The 20986-nt window shown below is 45.6% G+C and overlaps 1 protein-coding gene across 1 annotated transcript in view; it reads right to left on the reverse strand.

Moving 5' to 3' along the window:
• PKD1 (polycystin 1, transient receptor potential channel interacting) overlaps positions 1 to 20986 on the reverse strand; it is a 1742473-nt gene that overhangs the window by 1322223 nt on the left and 399264 nt on the right. Inside the window, exons 9-10 of the mRNA XM_069647332.1 lie at positions 18695 to 18821; positions 9415 to 9695 (exon numbers count right to left, since the gene is read on the reverse strand). Coding sequence (XP_069503433.1) covers positions 9415 to 9695; positions 18695 to 18821 — 408 coding nt within the window. The remainder of the gene's footprint in view (positions 1 to 9414; positions 9696 to 18694; positions 18822 to 20986) is intronic.

Genomic DNA, 20986 nt, shown 5'->3' on the forward strand with positions numbered 1-20986 from the left:
AACACCATAAGGCTGTTGTTATCCGCAGAAGGGTCCTGGTGAGTGGAATTGCAGGGATTCTTCGATTCTGCCCGGTTCCTTTCCCTGCTCAAGACCGGGGAGGCGCGTTTCCCGGGCGTCTCGGGGGTACTTCTGGACAATTCCGGAGCAAATGTTTCGAAGATCCGCAGTACATGCAGAGACCCAGGTCCCTGCGTCTCTTGCGTTCCTCGGGGGTCAAAGGGCCTCGGGTTGTCCCTATCTGCATAGGCTCTTCCTGTTGTGGTCGGTTAGAAGAACTTGCAGTGGGAATCCCTCCTGAGGGATGAAGTCTGAATCTCCTCCTTTCTGACCTTCGTTCCTGCAGTCTGTACTCCAATTGCAGGGATAACGTAACCAACTCTTGAAAGGAGGTAGGACGCGTCATCCTGGCTAGCTCATCCTTGAGCTCATCATGTAAGCCTCGACGGAAAAGGGTCTGCTGGGCTGAGTCTGGCCATCCTGAGTCCGTGGCCAATTTGGTAAAAGTAGAAGCGTAAGTCTGTACATCTTGATTGCCTTGACGGAGATCCAGAAGGGCTTCATAGGAAGAATACTGGACCTCTGGTCTCTCAAATCTAGAACGCAGTAATTGAGTGAACTGAGAGTAGTCCGTTATGGCAGGATCTGCGAGTGCTATCAGTGGAGTTGCCCAAGCCAATGCATTGCCAGCAAGGTTGGAAACAAGAAACCCTACCTTAGCTCTATCCAGTTCGTATGCCCTTGGTCGAAACGTGAAATAAACCATACAGGCATTCAGGAATTCCTTTAGGTGTTTCGGATTGCCGTCATACTTCCCAAAGGAAAAAGTCAGGGGAGGTAGATCGCCTCGGGATTCTTCTCGTGTCGCTACTTGTTGGCGTAGGTTAGCGTTCTCGGTTCAGAGATTCTGAACCTCGGCCTGAAAGCCCTGGATAGCAGTCACCATCTCCTGGTATTGTTCCAAGGAGGCCATGCCGGTTGTGTGGCGTTGCAATCTGTCAGAGTGTGCGGAAGTTCCTTCCCCCTGAGACTCCTCACCTGGATCTTCAGTGGGGTTAGATGACCTCGGTCTCCTTCTTCTATCCTTCTGGAGACTCTTTCTTTCGTCGCTTGACTGGATAGTCCTTCTTCCCTTCTTACGTTCGAAGAGATAGGGACGGTCTCCCCCCGAGGCCACCTTGCCCGCCTATGGATCTGGCAGCCAGGTGAACCCAGGGGAGTCCGTTCCTCAAAAACAGGGAAAAAGCCTGATATGGCAGAAAAAACCCTGTGTGATAGTCGATGGTTTTGGCCGATCCGGTGTGAAGACTGGAGAGGCTGGTGTGGTTCCGCAGCAGGTGAAAGAGCAAGCAAAACGAAGGCCTAATCTTCCTGGGTAAGGATTCACTCCAAGCGAGACTCTGTGAGAGATAGGGGTTCAGCAGCTCACGGGAAGCAAGGAACTATTCCTTTCGGGAGGCAAGTGGAAAAGGAATCCGGAGGCTAAAGAAGCAAGGATAGCCACAATAGAATTCTGGAAGAAATATGAAAAGATGAAGATAAACAGCAGGAGGGAGCACGAGAGAGAGAGAGAGAGAGAGAGAGAGAGAGAGAGAGAGAGAGAGAGAGAGAGAGAGAGACACACGAAGGTGGGTGAAACACCGGAGAGGATGTGACTGCTCCGAAAAAACACAGCGGAAGGTAACTGAGCCCACTAGACCCGAGGAAGAGACTAAAAGGAACAGAACCGGAAAGCTCACTTGCAAAGTGAGCGTAGGTCGGGAACCAACAGCCGCGGGAAGACAGAGCGAAGGGTAGAGGACTTCGTGAAAGAGGACGGACAGGAGAAAAACAGGGACTGCATAAGCGGGGATAACCAGAGAAGGCACAGGGCGAATACAAGGGAAGGCTCGTAAGTGAGGCACTGCGGCAAAGCGATAGTCAAAAGACCGACGAATGCGAGTTGCAACGCGAGTTGCAGGGGGCGTGGTCTCCTGTTATACCTGCCGGTTCAAGACGACTAGAACGTCAAGCGGACCGGTAGAGAGGCTCAATACCGCCTCCATCTTGTCCAGAGTTTCCACGGCCGCGGTGTGACACCTATATGGTTAAATTAGTAAAATAGTTTTTGCAAATCCTGCAACTGTATACATGTTTTGAATTAATTGACAATTACATTGCCTCCAGTGTGCACCAAGTCTTGTCCTCTGATGATTTTGAGGGACCTTCCCTTTGTACCATAGTGTGATCTTGTAGCCAAGATCTAACAGGAAGCACCTAAATTCTCTTGAACCTATCATTTACTGTTCAATCAACACTAGTAGAACCTCATTACACACTGAGTGCACCTCTACACACAATTATTTCTCCTGTTAAACGACGCCAGTCCAAATGATGCCTACCCATGCTCTGTACAGCGCTCCGCGTCTCTCGAGCTCGGTCCGCGCTTTCCATTTTTTCACTTTCTAGACATTAAGTGGTGATTAGCCGCTGACAACAGTGTGTCAGAGAAAGTTTGTCGCAGGTGAAGAGACACGTTTCGCATATACCTTTTTGCCATATGTCTCTAAAATGTTATCCTCTTTGGAGAGTGGGCTGGAGCCTTGAGCAGCGAATGAGTCAACGCTGACTTTGTTACATTGTCACTGACGCCACTACTGACGAACAAGGTTGTGGATTTAAGGATAAACTTGGGGAGTCTGTATGTAATAACTGGCATCAGGCCTCAATCTTCTTGCTGGTAGCTCCAACTGAGAGGATTTTTCCAGATAGACTTGGCCTCGGCTAACACATCCTTTGTAAAGGAATTCCAGCTCTGTCAGACTTAGTTAGTGACAGTATACTTGAAAGAACTTCAGGCTCTGAATCAGACTTTTCTGGCACAGGGAACCTCTACCATCTCCTTCGCTGGTAACAAAGCTTCCTCCTCACCTTCCTCATCAACACCTATGTAGGTGTGTGTTCGTGTATTGGGGTCTTTAAGCGGGTTCCTGTAACCCTGTTACTGAACTCTGATGCACATCCTGCATGGGTGTAGATTGCAATGGATCTGGACAACTAGAGGCGCAGCTTTAGAGGGACCAGGGAGGCTGGAGCCGTAAATGTTACTGGAGCTGCCGAGACTGAGATGTTGGTATAGGTTAAGGGATTACTTCCCTTATCAAGTTTTTTAAACAACCCTTCATTGGTTCAGAGTGCATGATCCTTTTACTTTTTTACAAAATCCAATCTTCTGAGGATGTGGGAGGTGCTGCATCTCAGGGAGTCCAAGATGAGGAAACAGATGGAGGCCAGGATGAGGATGGCCTAGGGTGCCAGGTTGGTACCCTAACTGGACGAGGTGTCCCGAACATGAGGGACGAGGATGATGTGGGTAAGAGGTTGACCAGGTTGACATAGGAGACCAATCTACTCTTACAAAATCCTCCCTGTTAACAGTTGAAGGAAGAGGGATCTGAGAAGATCTTGAAAGATCCAAAAGTCCAGACTCTTGTGAGTAAATTTCTGAATTTTCTGAAATGTAAACACTGATCATTAAACCATGATAGCGGAATCCATATGTCTGGCCTCGTCCATGGAAGTCATTTTAAGGGCAGTCGGTCACTGACCATGTAATGGCCTGCCTCCTTGGAAGGAAGTGACATTGTTTGACAGGTTGTACTTGTTTTGGAACCTGTATCTGAGGCAAGAGACGCAGGGAGTCTTGCTTAATGCAGAGCTCTGCTTTTTCTGAGGTCCTGTCGGACCCTCTGGGCTAGCCCTGGTAGTTTTTAAAGAAAGAAAGTCCTTGGAGCTTGTTCCGGTATGGCGATGACCCTCAGGCTTCCATTTAGGCCCAGTAGATTTTCGACATTGAGGCGGAATCTCGGGTCTCAATGACCCAGTACCTCAGTGCTTGAATGGTATGAGACACATGAGCCTCGGAGACAGCTCCGGTCAAAGTCCCCAAAGGGACCTCGGTGCTCATGACACTGGTAGAAGCCAACTTGGCCTCGAAGCACGAACTCCTTTAATGAACCGAGAGGTGACGCATTGAATACTTCCCTCCATCTTTGCTGAAGAGCCCTCTGTGAAAGTGCATGACAAGAAGAACAGGCCTCCCACCTGGGTCCAGGGCCTAGACACGCCAGGCAGCATGAATTGGAATCTGCCGCTGGGAATGGCCTGCTGCATGAACCGCAGGCTGTAAAACCTTTCACGCCTGTCATAAATGACCCATTGAAGTTTCCGGGGGCGAAGTAAACAATTGATAATCCTTAAAAAATGGCCTAGGGAAATAGTTGCCCATTAAAACATTGTGCACTATGCAAAGCGTCCAGTCCCGTCGATGTTGAAAAAATGACTGACGGGTGTTGCCCGTCGGCAGAGTCGGTGGGGCTGGCCACACCACGCATCTGTGCCTCCTGAAATTAATTTTGTGCAATGCCAAAAGTGTACGGTGCAGTCCCATAAGACGGACACTCATACGTATGGAGGAAAGGGGGTGGGACGGAAGAGGAAGTAAGGGGGAGGTCCGTTAACATCAACAGGAGGTATAAGGAGGAAGTGGGGAAACTTCAAGAGGAGGTAAAAGGAGGCAATAAGGAGAACATGGGGATTCATCAGCAGGAGGTGTAAAGCAAAAGCAAGAGGAGAGGAGAGGAGAGTAGAATAACATGGGTGGGGGTTGACAGAGAACAACAGTAGCTGACAGTCAGTACAGGAAGGCAAGAGGAGGCCAGTGTGAACCCCAGGGGTGATAGCTGCTCATCCATCTGCTGGTACTTGACTTAAGATATTTAAGTCCCTGTTTCACATGTGTGCATTTGCTGTGGCGTGACTGAACTTCAGTACTTTACCTGCACTAACTGAGGGGCCCTACTAGCAACTCACGTTTTGTAACACACAAAAGACGATCAGCGACTTGGTAAAGGTTAGGACTGGACTTCATTCTCTTCTACCTACTTTAGTGAAAGCATTTATTGTATGACTAACTGCTTGTGATTCTAAAGCAGTGTGTAACCCATAGTGGGTTACTCAACTGTGAGTTGCATATATTTACTAAAGTATTTGTATAACTTACCTGTGTGGGTCTTTTCCTTTTAAGTCTGCTTAGTGTTAACTGTACTATACAATAGTGCCATTCTTCTTAGCCCTGCTGCTTGGTCAACATTTTTTACGTTTGGTTTGCTCAATTGGGGCTGTGAAAAATCTTATGTTAAGATGCATTTTCAGAATCAACCATCGGGGTGGATTCTGAGAGGGCAACCTATTAAACTAAACAGGAAAGACTTTGGGGGTCATTATGACCCTGGCGGTAGCCGTGCCGATACAACCGGCATGGCTGCTGCCGATATCATTTTTTTACCGGCACCCGCAAATGGGCAATTTACCGGGTCATTTACGGCCCCGCCGGACCCGGTAGTTACCCATTTGCGGGTGCTGGTAAAAAATGCCCCCATTCCCATTGAGCCCGATAGGGGAGCCCAGATGCACCGGCACTATTTGTGAATGGTGCCGGTGCATCCGACATGGTCTGCGGGAAGGCACCCGCCCACAGAACTTGTAGTTTGCCGGTCTGTGAACTACGGTACCGGCAAGCTTACCGGTACCGTAGTTACCGGACCGGCAAACTTATAATGAGGCCCCTTGATGTCTATCCATAGCCAGTAAGGGTAGAGTAGCAGAAGAGTAAGGCAATTATTCAGGAGGTGTATGAGAGTGGTCTAGGGCAACAATGAGACACACAAGCAGAGCACGCCAATAATTTCTATTAGACAGAAGAGTACACAAATATACAATTATTTATAAGGCCTTTAAGATACACTCTAAGCAAATGAAAACGTCATGTAAGTATTATTACCAAATGATTATCAAACACATATTTACATTCCTGTTTGGGGGCTCTGCTAACAGAACACTAACACTTTACTTTTCAGAACCAGTTATGCAATTGTAGCAGAGTTAGAAGCAAAACTTTAAATAAATAATTGTGAGTAGTAAAGTAAGCGAGAAACAGTTAATTTCAGTAACAGTATGCACAGATAAGTAATTTAGGTGGGACATCCACAGGAGGACTTAAGATAGGGTCCCTATCAATTATCAAGTACAGCCCTGATAGGAAATGTCACCAGTTCAACAAAACACACTATTCAGGTGGATTTTTATTATTAGATTTCGACAATAGTGACCGTACAAACCACAGGCTGCAGCTAAGAGTTTCAAACGCAAGTAAAGTTCTGAAAGCTTTCTCTCTCAGCCCCACTGCTCTAAGGAAGGTCCAGGTGGGGATACTTAGCCAGACAACCACTGATCTTAGTTAGGCAAGGGAGAGATATGGTGTGGTGAGGTCTTCACACCCATGCAACCCTATGGCGGGAGGGGTTCAGGAATGGGTAATAAAATTTACCTCTCTTACTCCAATTTTTCCAGGGACCACTGCAGACATTCCTGAATCTGTTTGTGCCAACTTACTTCTACGATGTGTCTAGTCGAGGAAGGTCCAGGGGCAGCAGATGCAGAGGTCAATTTCAGAGTTGGAGTTGCATCCGGGCAGTACACAGTTCAGTGATTTGATTCTGAAGACTAGAGAGCTGGTCACCTTTGGCAAGATGGGATGTAGTCCTCCACAGGACAGGCAAATTCAATAGACCACCTGGACACAAAGCATGCACGATTCAGCGGTAGTCACTACGATCAGGCGGCGAAAGGAGATCTTCGTTGGATGGAGAATGGAGCATACCCAACACTGCTTCTCTTCGGTGTAGAAGGCTGAAACTGCAGGGACAGACGTCTTGTAGTACAAGTTGAAGATCCCAAGTTCCAAGAATGCACTTGGAAAAGCGACATCTGCAGGGAGGTAGCCCAGGAGAGAGCTGGTTAGTCCATCGGGTGGTCCAGGGACACTTCCAAAGGGTCAGGAGAGGTTGTTCTATAGGTCGAAGCACCTATGAGAGTCTTCTTGAGATCAGGACAGAGGAGCAAGGGGCTTTGCTGAGATTGGGTTGAAGGTGATGCTGGTCAGCTGCAATGGTCGTCCACAGGTCTTCAGTGGCCTGCATTTCTTTGTAGAGGTCTTGGCTCCAACGATGATCAATCGAATGTCTGCATGGGTCCTCCTTTTATCCAGGATTCGGTCTGGAGTCGCCAACAGGTCCACCAATGGTAAGGATTCAAACTGGCAGGACTGTCCAATCATGGTCAGCCATGGGCCAAACAATCTGCCCAGCAACAGACACTCTGTGGCTCGGATGTGGATTGGGACCAGACAGTCTAAGCCCCCACACTTTGCCCGGGAAAGGGCTTTTCATATATGGCCATTCTGAAGCGAGAGGGCAATAAGAAGGCCAAAGTACAAAATGGACAAAGGACAAGCAAAAATCTTGTGGCACAACCATTTTAGAGTATATCGTACTTTTTATAGCATTATGCAATAAAATGCATTAGTGAAAGAGTACAAAGTTAAAAACACAGTAGCAAAAAAGTTATTAGGCTACTAAGTATCCTAACCACACTTCAGTCTGATGTGTGCAGATTTCAAAATACAAGAAATTCCATAAGGGAGAACGATATTCTTAGGGACTGATCAGTTTCCCCATAAGAGTGAGCAGAAAGCAATGGAAGTAAAGCTGAGGGCTTTACTTACCTTCAGAACGGCAGGTCAGAAAGCAAACAATAGTAAAAAGAAAGAGTTCCCCATTGAAGTCTATGGTAGGAAAGCGATAACAAGAAAACAGTTCCTAACACTAGCTTGGCTGTCCCAAGCCCTACCGTAGGTAGTGGCTTTGAAACACACTCCTAACAGCCACTGATTCATTAACATCACATGTGGAATACTGGCACATACTGGTGCAGCTGGCACAGATGTGTTTTTTTTACAATGGCCTTACTAGTTACATTGGCAAAGTAAACAAGTGGGTGTTCTTTTGTGGAGACAATGGGACATAATGGTGCAGCCAGCATGTGAATGTTTTCTTACATTCCATTACTGGCAATATAGGCAAAGCAAACATGCGTGTGTTATATAGGTATAAAGCCCTTTATTGGCATAGCCAGCATGGTTATGTTTTCTTACAGTGTTGTTATTAGCTCTATGGAAAAAGCTAACATTAGGGTGTTTTTACATGGGGATAATGGCACATATAGGCAGAACTAACATGGTAATGTTTTCTTACATGGCATTTCTGACTGACTAAGGTGAAGGTGATCATGGGTATCTTACATTGTGGGGATACTGGTATATGGCGCAGCCAGCATGGATATGCTTTGCTACAAAGTCATTATGGACAAGCAAACATGAGCGTTATTTTGTGTGAACACTGGCATATATTGATGCATGTTTTGTTAAAATTATGGCGTTTTCAGCTTGACACAGCCAGCATGAAAATGTCTTCTAACACTGCCAGAATACTGGCCTATATTGTGTTGGGAAATGCTTCTGTCTAGCGTTGGTGACCTGGCAGCTATTGAATTTCTTTATGCGTTGTTAGGAAAGATTTCTCTTTTTGCAAATCCCCATCCATAGTTTTTATGCCCCCCCCCTTTCCTTTTGCTGTTTTTGAACCTGATATGACTTTTTCAAGGGAAGTAAAACCTCAAAAAACATAACAGCTGTTGTTAACCTGTTGTAGTAAAAACCTTAGAAATTCACTGAAAAGCTTTAGTTCAATGTGTTTTGTGGTTATGACTGAGATATTGGGCCTCATTACGAGTCCGGCGGTAGCCGTGCCGGAAAAACCGGCAGGCTGCCGCTGGACCCGGAATGAATTACCGCCTCTGTGAGTGCCGGAATCACCAGGGCATTACAACCCCGGTGACCCGGTAATTCCGTAGGCGTAATTTCATTAATCCCCATTCCCATGGAGTCCCATAGGACTCCATCGGGACAATGGAAACACTGGCACCGTAAATAACGGTGCTGGTGTTTCCATTTCTGTCTGCAGGTGGGTGGCGTTACTCCCGCCAGGTCAGACCTGGCGGGAGTGACACCACCCGCCTGCAGAACTTGTAGTCTGCCGGTCCGGAGACAACGGTGGTGGCGGGTTTATCGCCACCGTCTTTTCTGGACCGGCAGGCTTGTAATGAGGCCCATTGTTTCTTTGAGGAGCCATTACTGGTGAATTTTTGTGTTTTTATGTGTTGCACTGCAACCACAATGACTCTTCTGCTAATATTTTTCAGTGAATTAAGGGAATGGCATATCCAAGAAACAATGGAGTGCTCATTTTAAATTTAGCACAGCTTTCTGCACATCATAGACTTCTACATTTATAGGTCATTTGGACCCGTGTATCTGTGCAAAGCCTATGCCTCTTACACACAGCCCACCAGAAAGGAATGATGTGCTGTGTACATGTAAAGAACTGGCCTTCAAGCCAAGAAGCAAGTGACTTTTAGGCCTGTCTGCTAGTTTACAATTTGAAATGTTGCCCCTAGAACAGAAAGTGTGGCACTCACCAAGTATCGAGTTGACTTGCCAGAAGGTACTAGGAAGAACCATTCCTTAACAACGGAGTAGCAAGGAAGACTTCCATTCTCTGAGCGAACACTTGAGTTGTAATCAGTAGTCCTCTCTTCTGGGCTACAGTCACTGTTCAGGGCAACACACGTATTGGTGGAAGGGCACCAAAACATGCCATTGGAGCAGTCAATGAAGTTCCAATCACTGGTATTCTGTAATATTGGTGGCTGTGAAGTGAAATCATCATGAGTGGCCGATCCCTCTTCCTCTTCGTATCCTGAAAGAAAGAAGCATATGTTAGATTTTGGAGGAAAGTAGCATGGCCTTGGTTTTGTGCCTACTACAAGTATTGAAAGGATATGTAACTGGTTTGCTTTGTGTAACAGAAACTGGTAGATGATGGCAGACGTGCCATTAACCTGAATCATTTGTACTGCAAGAGGAAACAGGCTTTTAGACTTTCGCAATAAGAGACACATAGATACCAGCTGCCCTTATTATCATAAGCAATTACATATGATGTTCTCCCCTCAATGATTCATCTTCCTGAAGATCCGCTCTCTCAGACGTCAGTTTCAGCTTTGTTATGTCTCCCTGTTTACAATGCTTCTTCACTTCCTAATACTGCCTTTCTCTCCCACACACTCCATCACCAATTCTCTCACACTCTCAGACCTTCTATCTTTCTCTCACATTCTCACACACTCTTACTTTATTTCCCTTTCACGCTTGTTCCATCACTCCCACAACCTTGCTCTGGCAAAAACACACACACCATTGTTCTCTGTTGCATCATAAGCACCCGTACACACTCTCACGCCATCTTATATACCTGCATCTTCTATCTCGCACCTTTTATACTTTGCTTTTGCACCTTCATAGGCACACTCTACCACCCTTACTCCCTCAAACCTATGCCTTTGCTATCACAAATGTGCCCGCCTCTCAAACTCGCTCTCACACACTTACTCTCACCACTCCCTATCTCTCACTCTGAATTTGTTGCTACTGCACCTTGCTCTCACGTCCTTCTTGAAGGCTGAAAATGAGTGCAAGATGGAGGAAAAAGATGTAACAGTGATTCGATAACACACTGTAAAAATACAAATGTGCATCTCAGAAATAATTTTATTTATGCCACAAAATAGAATATTTTATGCAGTAATATCCAGGGGGTCAGGAGTCTGCAGAATGAGGAGTAGAAAAGGAGAAGAAAAAATAGACAAACACGTTACTTACCCCTGGTAACGTTCTTTCGACTGGTTGTTCCTCCCATGTATTCCCATCTTTAGATATCTTCCCTTCAAACTTCAGCTGCTTCAGAAAAAGAATTTGGTAGAGGGCACTGTGCGTGGATGCTGTCGACTAGAGGGCCCAGAAGGGCCACCACCTCGAGGTCGACGTCATTGGAGGTATAAATAACATGAACAGTACCCGTTGCTTCAGGTCAGTTTTTTTGCCTTCTTCCCACAGGATTACCGGCATTAGTGTGTCAAAGACAGTATCAGACAATGAAGGAGCGCATGGTGTAATGCATGAACATTCTACTGTCGGGTAGGCTGGGAGGGGCGATGAGGAATGCGTGGGAGGAACATCCAGTCGAAAGAACATTACCAGGGGTAAGTAACTTGTTCTTCGATTGGATTGTGTCCTCCCACATATTCTCATCTTTAGATAGACTAACAAAGGAGTGTAAGGTTTGGAGGAGGGAGCAAGAATGTTCCTATTATAAATTTCATTCTCAGGTTTTGTCATGCATAAATGTAGAACCGCCTTTTCAAATCCTCCTTCCTGGCCTGAAGCAGAGTCCAGGCAGTAGTGGTTTGTGAAGGTATGTATGGTAGACCAGGTGGGTGCCGCACAAACGTAATTAATCAGCACCCCTCTTTGCAAGGCAGAAGACCGATAGCGATGCCCCTTGTGGAGGGAGTGAGTCCTCATGCTTTCTCGGCGATCCTTTCCTGCAAGCCTGCAACATTCTGTGATGCATAGGATTATCCATCTGGATAATGTTTGCTTAGTGATCACCAGACTCAATTTGTGTCTAGTGTACCCCAAAAAAGGTTGCTCATCTTGTCTTATTATAGCCATTTGTTATATGTAAAAATTAAGTGCCCTTTTAGGGTCTCGCCTGTGTAGCCTTTCTACCTCCTTCCTTGGATGTGTAGGTGGATAAAATGTTGGCAGAACAATCTTTTGAGAGATGTGAAAGTCTGATACTATCTTCGGAAGAAAAGTCAGTTTAACCCACAGGACAACTATGTCCTTATAAAAAGTTGTAAATGGAGGTTTACTCGATAAGGCTTGGTAACTCGCTCACCCTGTGGGCTGATGTCAAAGCCACTAATAAGATGGTCTTAAAAGTCAGTAGTCTCAATAGACATGAATGAAACCAATGAAAAGGCGCGCACATAACAAATGTCAGTACTAGATTTAAATCCCAAACTGGGACCAGGAATGGGACTGAAGTGAACACATGTGTAAGCCTTTTTAGAAATTGAATAAGTGCAATCTTGAAATATGATATCTTCCAACGTGCGCTTGAAGATTGAAATCATACCCCTTGATGGTTCCAATCTAGAGCCCAGATTAGCTAAATGCAAAAAGAAAAACCAAAGGTGTGTTGCACTACAAAGAATCCACATTTCTATCCCTGCACCAGCTGCAAAACCTATTCCAATGGCAGCGATACAGAGACTTTGTTGCTGGCCTTCTGGCCAAAAGCAAAATCTCCATTACGTCTTCCGGGAGGTCCCAATCCTTATATCTCAACCTCTCAGAACCCATGCGTGAAGGTTGAGTGCCTTGACCTCTGGATGGAGAACCTGACGCTCCTCTCGTGAGAGAAGTTCCTCTCTTTGTGAAAGACGCATTGGAGGGCAGATGGACATGTCCAGAAGGTCTGGGCACCACATCCTCCTGGCCCAAACCGGAACTATTAGGATTATGGATTTCCTGAACTTTCTCAATCTCCTGATTACTTGAGGAATGATGGGGACTGGAGGAAACACATACAGGAGTGGAAACTACCAGTCCACTACGAACACGTTCCTAGAGCTCCTTTTGCGGGGAATTCCCTGGAGCAGAACAGTTTGCATTTCCGGTTGACACTGGTCGCAGACAGGTCTACTCGAAGGGTTCCCCAAAGAATGAAGATCTCTTGAAGGACTTCCTGAGCTAGTTCCCACTCGTGGGAGACTGTGCTCTGCCTGCTCAGAGCATTTACCGCCTTTTTCTCCTCTACAGCCAGGTGAACATCCGGTAGGGAGATTCCTTCTTGAATTGCCCAGAACCAGAGCTGCATTGCCTCTCTGCACAGTGGTAGTGACCCTACACCTCCTCTCTTGTTGAGGTAGTACCTGGCCACTGTTTTCTTTTCCCGTACAGAGGGCAGAGAGGCCTTCAGCGCTAGTCTGATTGCCCTCAGCTCCAAAAGGTTGATGTGTAGTTTGGACTCCGATGGAGACCAGCAACCACTGACTGTCAGATCATTGGAGTGGGCTCCCAACCCTGTGAGTGAGGCGTCTGTAACTACTGTTATCTCCTGCCATGGTTTCCAAAAATGTTCTCCCTTCAGAATGTTGTCCTTGGAGGCCCACCACAGGAGATCCTGTCTGACCCTACTCTGAACCTGAACCAGATCTGACATCTTGCCCGAGAACTGAGACCACTGTGTTCTGAGAGCCCATAGGCCAGATCTCATTCTCAGGCGAGCCTCTGGTACCCGGAAAATGCAGGATGCCATGAGGCTAACAGCCTCAAAAAATTGAAGGCCGGAAGACGCTGGGCACTCTGGAATTCGGTGCCCATTTGCAGAATGTGTTGAGCCCTCACCTCGGGTGGCAAGCCTTTTCCGAAGGATGCATCCAGGACTGCTGATGAACTAGAAGCCTTTTAGATTGTACCATGTGGGACTTCTTGAAATTGAGGGAGAAGCCCAGTCTGTAGAAATAGTGGCAGGTTATGCTGAGATGTTCCAGGACCTGTTCGGGAGAATAGGCCCTGATCAGCCAATCATAAAGGTAGGGGTAGACATGAATCCCCCCCTCTCCTGAGACCTGCTGCCACCACTGCCATCAACTTAGCGAAAACCCTCGGGCGGAAGTCAGTCAAAATGGTAAAGAACTCAAAACTGATAATGAGAACCGCCAACTGCGAATCTCAGGTAATTTCTGTGCTTGTGATGGATAGGAACATGAAAGTAAGCATTCTGAAGGTTCAATGACACCATCCAATCCTGAAGCTGGAGGGCCTAAAGGATCTGTGAAAGGGTGACCATCTTGAAATTGTCCTTCCTGAGGAACTTGTTCAAGCATCTCAGGTCCAAGATGGGCCTCAATCCACTGTCCTTCTTGGGGATTAGGAAATAGGGAGAATACCACTCTTTGTTCCTTTCCGTCACATGTACTGTTTCTATAGCACCTTTCTCTAGAATGCTCAACATTTCATGCAAAAGGAATGGATCCGGAACTTTGAAAGAGTGGCTCCCCGGGGGATTATCCCATGGCCTTCTTAAAAAGGGGAGGCAGTAACCCTGGGCTACTGTTTGCAAAGCCCACGCATCTGAAGTAATGCCTCGCCATTCTTGCAGATGCTGAGTGAGTATGCCTCCCACCAGGGTTTTGTGGGTTAAGGTCTCAGAGAGATTTTGAGGCGGGTGAAGCAGACGTTGCTTGGCCAGACATGGCCCCATCCTAAAAATTCAATCACTCTAGACATTAACTGTCTATACGAAGCATCTGCATGTTCTGCTGGGTCTGGTGTGCCAAATTCCAACTCTGGCGATGTATCAATGCCACTTGCTGTCTGTAAATTTTCATAGAGGTCCTTCATTCTAGATTCCTCCGAAATAAGGGCCTTAGGAACAATAGGTGTTTCATACTCAAGCCCGAAGGGCCATGTATTCTGGTCGGATGGCTCATGTTCTTCAAATATGGACAATAAGGACTTAAAGAAATCCTTTTAAGGGAGTGCCTTGAAGTTTTTTTTTCTATTTCCTTCTAGGGAATCGAAGGTTTCAATGCTGTTGGCGTTAACGTCTTCGACACCTGTGGCATCACAGGCTTCGACGCTATGGGCATCGATGGAGTCCTCGAAGGACTCGACCCCTGACTCGATGGGGTCTTCGACAGAGGAGGACTGGTCCGGTCATCAAGTCGAGACCTCGAAGGTTCTCGAGGGGCCGAAGGTTTCTCTCCCGGGCGTGAGGGCACACAAAATTTGGCCTTGTACTTCTCCTTGTTGGCTTTGGCCTTTGGACTTCTCCTTGTCAGCTTTTGATGGCGCAACAGGAAAGACCTCCCATTCGGCTGGAGTCGCTGATTTACCTGGGTAGGCTATTTTCCATTCCAGCGAGGATTCAGGGGATGAGGAAGGAGATCCATGGTGCCTTTTTCATCTTTGGGAATTAGAGCGTTTCTTACACCTATTCTTCCGTGGAGTCGCCTCTTGACTCGTCTGACAAGCGCCTTTTCGATGGTGTCATCAAAGGGGATTTCATGGGGGGCCTACCCGCTTCCAACCTCCCCTTGCGCTCCTTCAACGCTTTACCTGTCATTGACTGGCATGACCCGCAGTCCGCCGTCCTGTGCTCGACACCAAGACACTACGGAGGGACCCAATGTTATCGAAATCGTATTTATTTATTTATTTTGAAGCTTATATAGCGCTTCAAGACCGGATGCATCAGGGCACTTTCTTAGATGATGTGGCAGTTACATGAGTTACACAAGCAGGTACAGAGATAGACGTGATGTGGCAGTTACATGAGTTACATAAACTGGTATAGAAGAAATACATAGAGCACGAGAAACAACAGCAAGGTTACTTACAATGAGTGCAGATAGAAGGAGGGAGGACGATATCGGAAATGTTATTCAGGTAAGAGTGCTTAGTTCTTAGGGCTTAGAGTGAATAGATGTGTTTTGAGTTTTTTCAGAAAGATCCAGACTGATTCCTGAGCTCATAGTTGGGGCGGCAGAGAGTTCCACAGTTTGCTAGCCAAAGCGGGGAAGCTCCTACCTCAACCATTTGAAGCTTGAACCTAGGAATGGAGAGTAGGTGTTGATAAGCTGCTCTCGTAGGTCTGGATCTATGAGTCATTATGATGTTGTCCGACAGGTAGGAGGTGGCCATCTGGTGAAGGCATTTATGGCTTAAAGTGAGTGATTTGAACATGATCCTTTCATGTACTGACAGCCAGTGTTGTTGGCATCTGACGGCTGGTATGTGTGCCGATCTAGGGATGTTGAGAGCCGCTCTGAGGGCATTGTTTTGGAGAACCTGTAATTTTCGGATGTTCTGCAGCTTCATGCCTTTATGCATCTTGTCACCTCAATAATGGCACTCCTTAAACCCAGTCTTCGGGGTCGATGAAGTCGATGAAGGGGCCATGTTATTCGAATGTCGCCGTTTCGTGAGGCAACCGAAAGCCTGCCATAATCTTCAAAGCGTCAGCTATTGCAGAAAGATGATACTGAAGTAAATCCCTCCTCCAAACCTTACACTGCTTTGGGAAGCTATCAAAAGATGAGTAATATGTGGGAGGACACAATCCTTTCAAAGAACAAGTTACTTACCCCTGGTAACGTTCTTTCGACTGGATGTTCCTCCCACGTATTCCTCATCGCTGTTCGCAGCCTACACCACAGTAGAATTTCTGTGCATTACACCGTGCGCTCTTTCCTCTACTGATACTGTCTTTGATACGCTAATGCCGGTTATCCTGTGGGAAGAAGGCAAAAAAACTGGACTGAAGTAACGGGCGCTGCGCATGTTATTTATACCTGCAATGATGTTGAGGCCGACGAGGGACATCCAGTCAACCGCACCCATGCACAGCACCCTCTGCTGAAAATAAATTCCAAAAGAGCTGATGATGAGGAATACGTGGGAGGACACAATCCTTCCTCTACTGATACTGTCTTTGATACGCTAATGCCGGTTATCCTGTGGGAAGAAGGCAAAAAAACTGGACTGAAGTAACGGGCGCTGCGCATGTTATTTATACCTGCAATGACGTTGAGGCCCACGAGGGACATCGAGTCAACCGCATCCATGCGCAGCGCCCTCTGCTGAAAATAAATTCCAAAAGAGCTGAAGATGAGGAATACGTGGGAGGACACAATCCTTCCTCTACTGATACTGTCTTTGATACGCTAATGCCAGTTATCCTGTTCGAAGAAGGCAAAAAAACTGGACTGAAGTAAGGGGCGCTGCGCATGTTATTTATACCTGCAATGGCGTTGAGGCCCACGAGGGACATCGAGTCAACCGCATCCATGCACAGCGCCCTCTGCCGAAAATACATTCCAAAAGAGCTGACGATGAGGAATACGTGGGAAGACACAATCCATTCGAAATAAGGTTACTCAAAGGACCACAAATATCCTGGTGGGGCTTAGTCACGTGCAGTAGAAATAGTAGCAGACGCTAGGTGCAGGATTATTTGGGAAGGCGTGAAATGAGAGACTCCAGATAGAAGACTCAATGGAAGCATACAGGCTCAATATGACCAACATGGCAAGAACCAAATAAGGAGAAGCATTCACAAAGATAGACACCACTAATACGAAGAACACTCAATAAGAGATAGAACAGTGCTCACTATAGGAAGGCAAGAAGATAGGTATCATAAAGGAAGGAGATAGGTTAACCAAAGTGTGACTAAGTAACCCCATCAAGGCAACCAAAGACATGATGACCAAGCAGCATCCACAAGGTGACGCAAACAATGATGTCTGCAGGTGCATATCACCACAATAAACAAGTAAGCAGCACTCAGTGAGCAGTGCTATTTGTAGGAATGTGCGTGTATGCTTGGCTGAGCAGGATAGTGCAACTAGTTGAAAATAGACAAAATACAATAGAGCTATGGAACATGAACACAGATCAGCCACATGCCATCACGGAGGCAGCTCTGCCAATCACAAATGAGCTCTCCTCAGAACTACAAAGCCAACATGATGACAAAGCAGTTGCCACATATGGAAGCCATATAGCCGATCATGGTAAAAACGCACTGCACTCTGGCATCGTCATTGCTTCACATTTTTCTGTGAGAGCTCAACCTTGGAACAGGCAATTTATTTACACAATCCTGCTGCAAACAACCTTATTTTATTCTCTGCTTTCCTAAGTATTTGGTTCTTTGCAAAATTTGAAGATTTTTTCCTCCCAACAGCGGGAAGAAATGACTTGATCACTGGCGTGTGAGCGTTGTAAGGAAACAGTGTCTTGGGAGGCATGTTGGCACCAAGTGCATATTTCTTTGTGGTGCCAGTGTAGAAGGGAACCTAGATTTATTTGCTGCTTGACTATCAGATTAGTTGTAGCTTACTTCTACCAGGGATTGTATTTATGGGTCAGGTGCGTCAACTATCATGTTTAATATAACGGTCAAGGAAGAATGCAAAATATGAACTCATTCCATATCCATTGTGTGGGAACTTTTATAGGGTGAGTAAAGAATTGGATGCAAGCGCAAAGTGTGCAATTTGTCGATGTGCTTAGGATCCACATGCAAAGTCGGTAAGTACATGTACCTTGTAAATCCACTCTAGAGAGCCAATTGTTGACGAGGATGGTAATTGTCATGCAGTAGAGCTTGCCAGTCACAGCTTTCATGGGGTCTCGCAGAGCCAGGACTGCTCTATGATTCCACAATTCCTATGAGCGGCAAAACATGAGAGATACCAGTCGAAGTAAGTGTGGAATCACTAGCTAATGCCACACAGGGCCCCATGCCCAAATCATGTACACCTTGTGTTCATGAAATCAGTATCATTTATTTAGGTTGGGACTATGGGACTATCCTTCACACTGTAGTGCGGACATTGCTGTGTAGAAATGTACTCAGGACACAGATACTGGAGTGGCCGTTCTTCATAGCCCTTTCGGGACAGAGACAGAAAGACATACCTGATACACACACACACACACACACACACGCACACACACACACACACACAATAACTGAGTACTATTAGCACACATACTTTGCAGACCATCTTTTTGTCTTGATGCATAAAGCAACTTAGTATTGACACAAATCAGGGATCACCTTGTCTACATCTTGCTACATGCATCAACTGTGTATAAGTGACATGGGTCCTTCATTTACCTTCCTCACTTTGGTACCAAACTGCCTGTAACGTGAGGCGTTGATTCATCATGTAGGTCCAGAGTGAGTACACACATTAGATGTCAATGATCCCCAGACCTAGCTATATCATCTTCTTGATGCATGATGCCCACTGATGCCAGCTATTGACTTACTTTCTTCACAACTTGGAACGTAAACCTGAAACCTCATTTGTGTTGGCTGCAGCAAGTTTTGAGTCACAAATTCAAAGGCAGTTACAAATGCCTCCTGCTTCAAGCTGAGATTGGGAAAGATCATCACCTGGGAATAGACAAAGAGAGCATCCATTAATTGAAACCACCACAAAATAAGAATTAAATTATTTTAGCTATTACATGAAGGTGAGATATGTCTGGAACTCCGGCAAAATGTGGATAGTGGTTGACGATTCTACTTTGTATGAAGATCAGTAAAGGGTTGCAGAGGAGCACTCTGGGTAGTGCATATGGACGGGATTTGTTAAAGATTTTTTTTTAAATGTTGTATTTATTGCATTTGTTATACGCCCAAAACCCAGGGGTGTCACGGCATAGGTTACAGAAGACTTAACTTGCTGGTTACAGTGAGAAATTGTTACATTATGTACAGAAATAATACAGCTGAACATAATGCACATGATGAGTTACACTACTAGGGCACTGGTTGCAGACATGGGGTTGACACTATCCTGTTGCATTTGCACTTGGTGAAACTAAAATCCACAAAGACAGTTCCGGACAGAGTGGGTAAGGCTGGGGAAAATATTGGTTTGTCCAGCAGACGAGTCTAGCAGGAGTTAGTATGGTTAAAAAGCTAGGTTGTTAACATCTTCTTGAATCTCAAATGGGATGGCTCCTTTCTGGTGTGCACAGGGAGGGAGTTCCAAGTTTTGGGAGCCATAACTTGAAAGCTTCTCCCACCTGCCCTGGCAAGTTTGAAGCGTGGGATAAGGAGTTGGATACTGTTGTTAGATCTCAGTGTTCTTACGGGGGTGTTGATTATGGTGTTATTAATAATGGTGTTATTAAGACACTTGGGATCCGTGTTGGAGAGGCATTTGTGAGTAATGCAGAGAGTTTTGAACATAATTCTTGCCTTTAACGGAACGATCCACCCAAGGTAGAGCGTAGACAGGAGTGAGGAAAGCAGTGATTTCTTGATGGGAGATAGGAGATGCTGAATTACTGAGCTAAAGTAAGCAAAGTGAGAATCAATAGGCAGTAGAGAACTTGGTGGAGATTGGTTAACTACAGTGAGGGTTAGTAGGCAGCCAGTGAAACAATCAACACGCCTAAAGCCATACCCCTTCCAGAAATGTTGAGTAAGAGGAAGTGATGCTATAGGATGATATAGTAAGTGTTGCCTGGGGGTTGCACCAGTAGGCTGCAGCCAGCAGTGCCAGCCATGGTACTACTATTCTATAAATGTCTATATCAGATCCTAGGAGTCTGCTTTACAAAACAACACTTATGAGCCAAAAAGTGACAACACTCATCTGTGAGTCCAGATGAGGAATTGTGCTAAGTTTCTAATCGAAGGGGCATATTTTATAGTACCAAGTGCCTTTTTGATAACTGCATTTGGCAACTTCAATCAGGAGACCCCAATTTGTTTGGCCTATAATTATACATCAAATCTCCTCCCGATTTAAGTACTCTTTTTGTACATCCTCCTCACTCCTTTGTTAAAACCTTCAGGATGGAAGGGAAACTCCCATATATATCATCCCTACATAATAACATTTTTATTTTGTTTTTTGTTTTATTAAGTGTTTTGGTTCAGACATAAATTGTATAAACCTTTCCCTTATACAAAAAAACAAAGGCAAAACGATCACACAAATAAATATAAACATTTTTTTACATACAAAATGTAAAAGAAAAACAAGCAAACTTTTTTTTGTTTCCCTTAATTAAATCAGAATTCATAAGAACATATCACATCAGTGCTTATAGCACACTGTTTCCTTGAGTAAGGGAGTGAAGAGTTAATATGCACCATCATAGTAGCGAGATTTTCTTCAATAACAAGGCAAGGAAGCCACATAAAGCCAAAATCAGCGACTGTCCCTGACTAGCCATCAAGCTGGTCCAGGTAAATTCATTAACAGTTTCCATCCCCATATGAGTGGCTCTTTCCTTTTGCATTGCTGGACAATCAGCTACCAGATGCTTAATGGTTTCTTTAATGAGAGTGTTTTTACAAAATCTACAGCTATGGCTGCTGATGCCCAATCCCCACTTGCTAGTCCTTTCCAAAGTAGGGATCTGATTTAGCCTAAAACGCAGGTAAATAGTCCTGCGTTTAGGACACGGAAATATATGAATGTACCTGGAAAGTTCTTCTCCTTTAGTGAGGAATTTGCTGTTTTCAGTATACATACTATATTTCCCCAACTGATCTGAGGAGATCGCCCAGTTGTATTTATGTAGCTTATTGTTGACCAT

The sequence above is a fragment of the Ambystoma mexicanum genome, chromosome 2q (assembly GCF_040938575.1).
Source record: "Ambystoma mexicanum isolate Mex_15411 chromosome 2q, UKY_AmexF1_1, whole genome shotgun sequence".
NCBI classification, from domain to species: domain Eukaryota; kingdom Metazoa; phylum Chordata; class Amphibia; order Caudata; family Ambystomatidae; genus Ambystoma; species Ambystoma mexicanum.